This window comes from Lithobates pipiens, unplaced genomic scaffold (assembly GCF_037356315.1).
Source record: "Lithobates pipiens isolate NorthernLeopardFrog02 unplaced genomic scaffold, aLitPip1_a1.2 Scaffold_47, whole genome shotgun sequence".
NCBI lineage: Eukaryota > Metazoa > Chordata > Amphibia > Anura > Ranidae > Lithobates > Lithobates pipiens.
The window spans coordinates 5,929,426-5,932,932 of NW_027507871.1; the positions used below are offsets into that span (position 1 = coordinate 5,929,426).

General features: G+C 45.7%; 1 protein-coding gene across 1 annotated transcript; it reads left to right on the plus strand.

The window, feature by feature from the left end:
* The first annotated feature begins 227 nt into the window (after nucleotides 1-227).
* LOC143956975 (C3a anaphylatoxin chemotactic receptor-like) lies at nucleotides 228-2,826 on the plus strand. Its single transcript, XM_077467150.1, has one exon. The coding sequence runs from the start codon at nucleotides 233-235 to the stop codon at nucleotides 1,190-1,192; it is 960 nt and encodes a 319-aa protein (XP_077323276.1). The 5' UTR covers nucleotides 228-232; the 3' UTR covers nucleotides 1,193-2,826.
* The last annotated feature ends 681 nt before the right edge of the window (nucleotides 2,827-3,507 follow it).

The following is a 3,507-nucleotide window of genomic DNA, read 5'->3' on the forward strand; positions in this document are numbered from 1 at the left end:
AAAAAATCCAAAAAAGAAATGGTGTTACAGAAGAAAAAAGAAGATAGAAGGACAACAACAAAGAATAAGAGAGAATAAAAACAAAAAAGAGAGCAGTAGAGAGGGAAAGAGTATGGAGCAAAAAAGATCTCTGTATTATATTATACAGTAAGGGATATATTGCTTCCTTTAAGAAGACGAGATAACGATCACATTCATCCGGTAACTCTCTGTGTCTTTATAGGAAATAACGATGTCAAATATCAGCAATGTGACGGACACAACCAAGTCCTTGAGCTATGGGAACATTTTCATCATCGTGGTTCTATTTGTCATCTTCCTTGTGGGGGTCCCCGGCAACGCTTTGGTGCTTTGGGTCACCGGAGTGAAGATGAAACGCACAGTCAGTACCGTTTGGTTTTGGAACCTTGCTCTGGCCGATATCATCTGTTGCTCATTTGTCCCACTCATCCTAGTAATTAATTTCTATCCCCATTGGCCATATGGAAAAGCTTTGTGCAAAATTTTACCCTTCATCCTCATCCTCAATATGTTCTCCAGCGTCTTTATCCTGGTGGCCATCAGCATCGACCGTTGCATCCTGGTGGTCTGGCCTGTGTGGGCCCAAAACCACCGCTGCTTAACAACAGTGTGGATTGTCTGCTTGGTTATTTGGATTGTGTCCGTTATATTGGGTCTACCTACTATCATCTACCGGACAACGGACATTGAGAATAATATGACTGTATGTATCTATATGAAAGATTATATGGTTCCCATCACTCTTACTCGAATGGTTTTTGGATTTCTGATTCCACTTGCTATAATTTTTACCTGCTACATCCGTCTGGCCTTTAAAGCACAAAATATACGGCTTTCAAAAGCAGGAAGGAAAACCACCATATTGGCCTTTACCGTAATAGTGGCATTCTTCATCACCTGGGCTCCATTCCACGTCATGGGAATTCTTCTGCTGTACACCGAAGATCAGCTTGTGGTTTCCTTGAATGCTCCAGCCCAGGTCTTGGCTCACTTTAATAGTTGTATCAACCCGATACTGTACGCCTTCATGGGGAAAGAGATGAAGAGTAAAGTACGACAGTCTATAGGTGCGCTCATGGAAAATGCGTTTAATGAAGAGGTATCAAGATCGGTCACATACAAAAGGAGCAGATCCTCATCTAAAGAGCACTCTTGTCTTGAGCGAGAGTAGGACTAAGATACTGATGTAAGATGGATATTTATACTGATAAGAGTAATTATACCCCCGACTCTAAGAAATAGAACAAGGATTAAATGCCCATTACATCTAGGGGGTGACTGAATAAGGAGCAAATACTCACCTTGGAGGTGCGATCGGTCCCCGCAGCCTCTTCTCTAAGGTGGTCTCTGTAGTGGTCTCCCTCAGTCCCTCACCACATACAGTGCAGGATTAATAGCCCTGCACTGTATGTGATGATGTTGAGGGACCTTCTACAGATCAGAGCTTTGGAGCTGGAGAGAGGACAAGCAACAATGCATGCTCCTCCACCCCCAAGACATAATGAACATCTATCTATTGCAGTGCAGGGGGGAGGCCAATGAAAGGGTAGATTATTTTTCTTATTCCTGGAGTTGGACTTAAATAATTATGCATAGTCATAACATTGATTTTTTTTTTGTTTTGGATAGAATATTTCGCTATCTATGTCCAATTTAGGAGACTTCCCTTCACTTCCTGTCCTGAAGATGCCACAGATCAGCATGCGGAGCTGATCTGTGTCTTACCTTTACTGTTGTGGGTCGGCTGGCACCTGTTCCACTAGCTTGTGTTCAGCTCTGCTGCACTCTGCAACTATGGGTGTTGCCGGCTCCACCTGTTGCTTAATTATATCATTCCTTCCTGCTACTTCCTGTCCAGCCCCCATGTGCTTCTCTATTTAAATTCCTTCCAGATCAACTTCTGGTTGCTTGAGCAACGCTTGTTTCTGAGCCCCCTTCGTGTAACCTGCTTTAACCTGCCCTCTCGTGAACTGATCTCTTGTGTACTGACTCGGCTTGTCCTGATTACTTTGTCTGCAGCCCGCCCTGACCTTGGCTCACTATCTGGCTCTCCTTTGCTTCATCCATCCATCCATCCTTGTCTGACTGTGCCTTCTGGTACTCCCCTAGCGAGCTGGGTGAACCCGGGGGTCATGACCTGGGGTCAGCATGCAGCTAAACCCAAACCCTCGTGAGGAGGGTCCCTGGCAGAATACCGGCTGGCCCTTAGATTCCACGCCCTGGGGGATCCCGTGTCACCTGCTCGTCTGTGGGCTCACTGTAGTAGTAACGTGACAGAAGATGCAACGGGAAGCCAGAGAAAATCTCTACAAAGTGAGGGGAAATCCCCAAAGGAAGATTTGGCCTTGTCTCTTGATCTGGTGGAAAGCTGCAAAATGTTGGACTTGTCAACACTTTCAGTCTCAATGACCGTGGTCTGCAGGACAAATAGAGATGGTGAATATCTCCAGCAGAAAACAGTAACAGGCACCAGGACAAAAAACATGTGGCAAGGGCCCTAATGTAGCCCCTATTAGGCCCCTATTTAATAGGAATCACTGTACTACCCTGGTGCCCAACCTGGGACCCAGAGGCCACATGCAGTCCTATAAAAACTTTTTTGTGGCCCTCGGGGAACCCTGCAGGCACAAAATCTGTATTTCTTATGGTCTTGTTAAGGCAGTAACTTCTACCAGTCTCAATATGTCCATGGTCTCTGACCATCACTTGTATCATGTCTGTGGTCTCTGACCATCTCCTATACCATGTCCACAGTCTCTGATCATCTCCTATACCAGTGATGGCGAACCTTGGCACCCCAGATGTTTTGGAACTACATTTCCCATGATGCTCATCCACTCTGCAGTGTAATGGAGCATCATGGGAAATGCAGTTCCAAAACATCTGGGGTGCCAAGGTTCGCCATCACGATCCTATACCATGTCCACAGTCTCTGATCATCTCCTATACCATGTCCTCAGTCTCTGATCATCTCCTATACCATGTCCTCAGTCTCTGATCATCTCCTATACCATGTCCACAGTCTCTGATCATCTCCTATACCATGTCCACAGTCTCTGATCATCTCCTATACCATGTCCTCAGTCTCTGACCATCTCTTGTATCATGTCCGCAGTCTCTGATAATCTCCTACACCATGTCCGCAGTCTTTGACCATCTCCTACAGCATGTCAAAAGTCTCTGACCATCTTCTATACCATGTCTGCAGCCTTTGACCATCTCCTGCAGCATGTACACAGTCTATGACCATCTCCTGTACCATGTCCAAAGTCTGTGACCATATCCTATACCATGTCTGCAGTCTGACCATCTCTTATACCATGTCTATAGGCTCTGACCATCTCCTGTATCACGTCTGCAGTCTCTGACCATCTCCTGTATCATGTCTGCAGGCTCTGGCCATCTCCTGTATCATGTCTACAGTCTCTGACCATCTCCTATACCATGTCTACAGTCTCTGACCATCTCCTTTACTATGTCTACAGT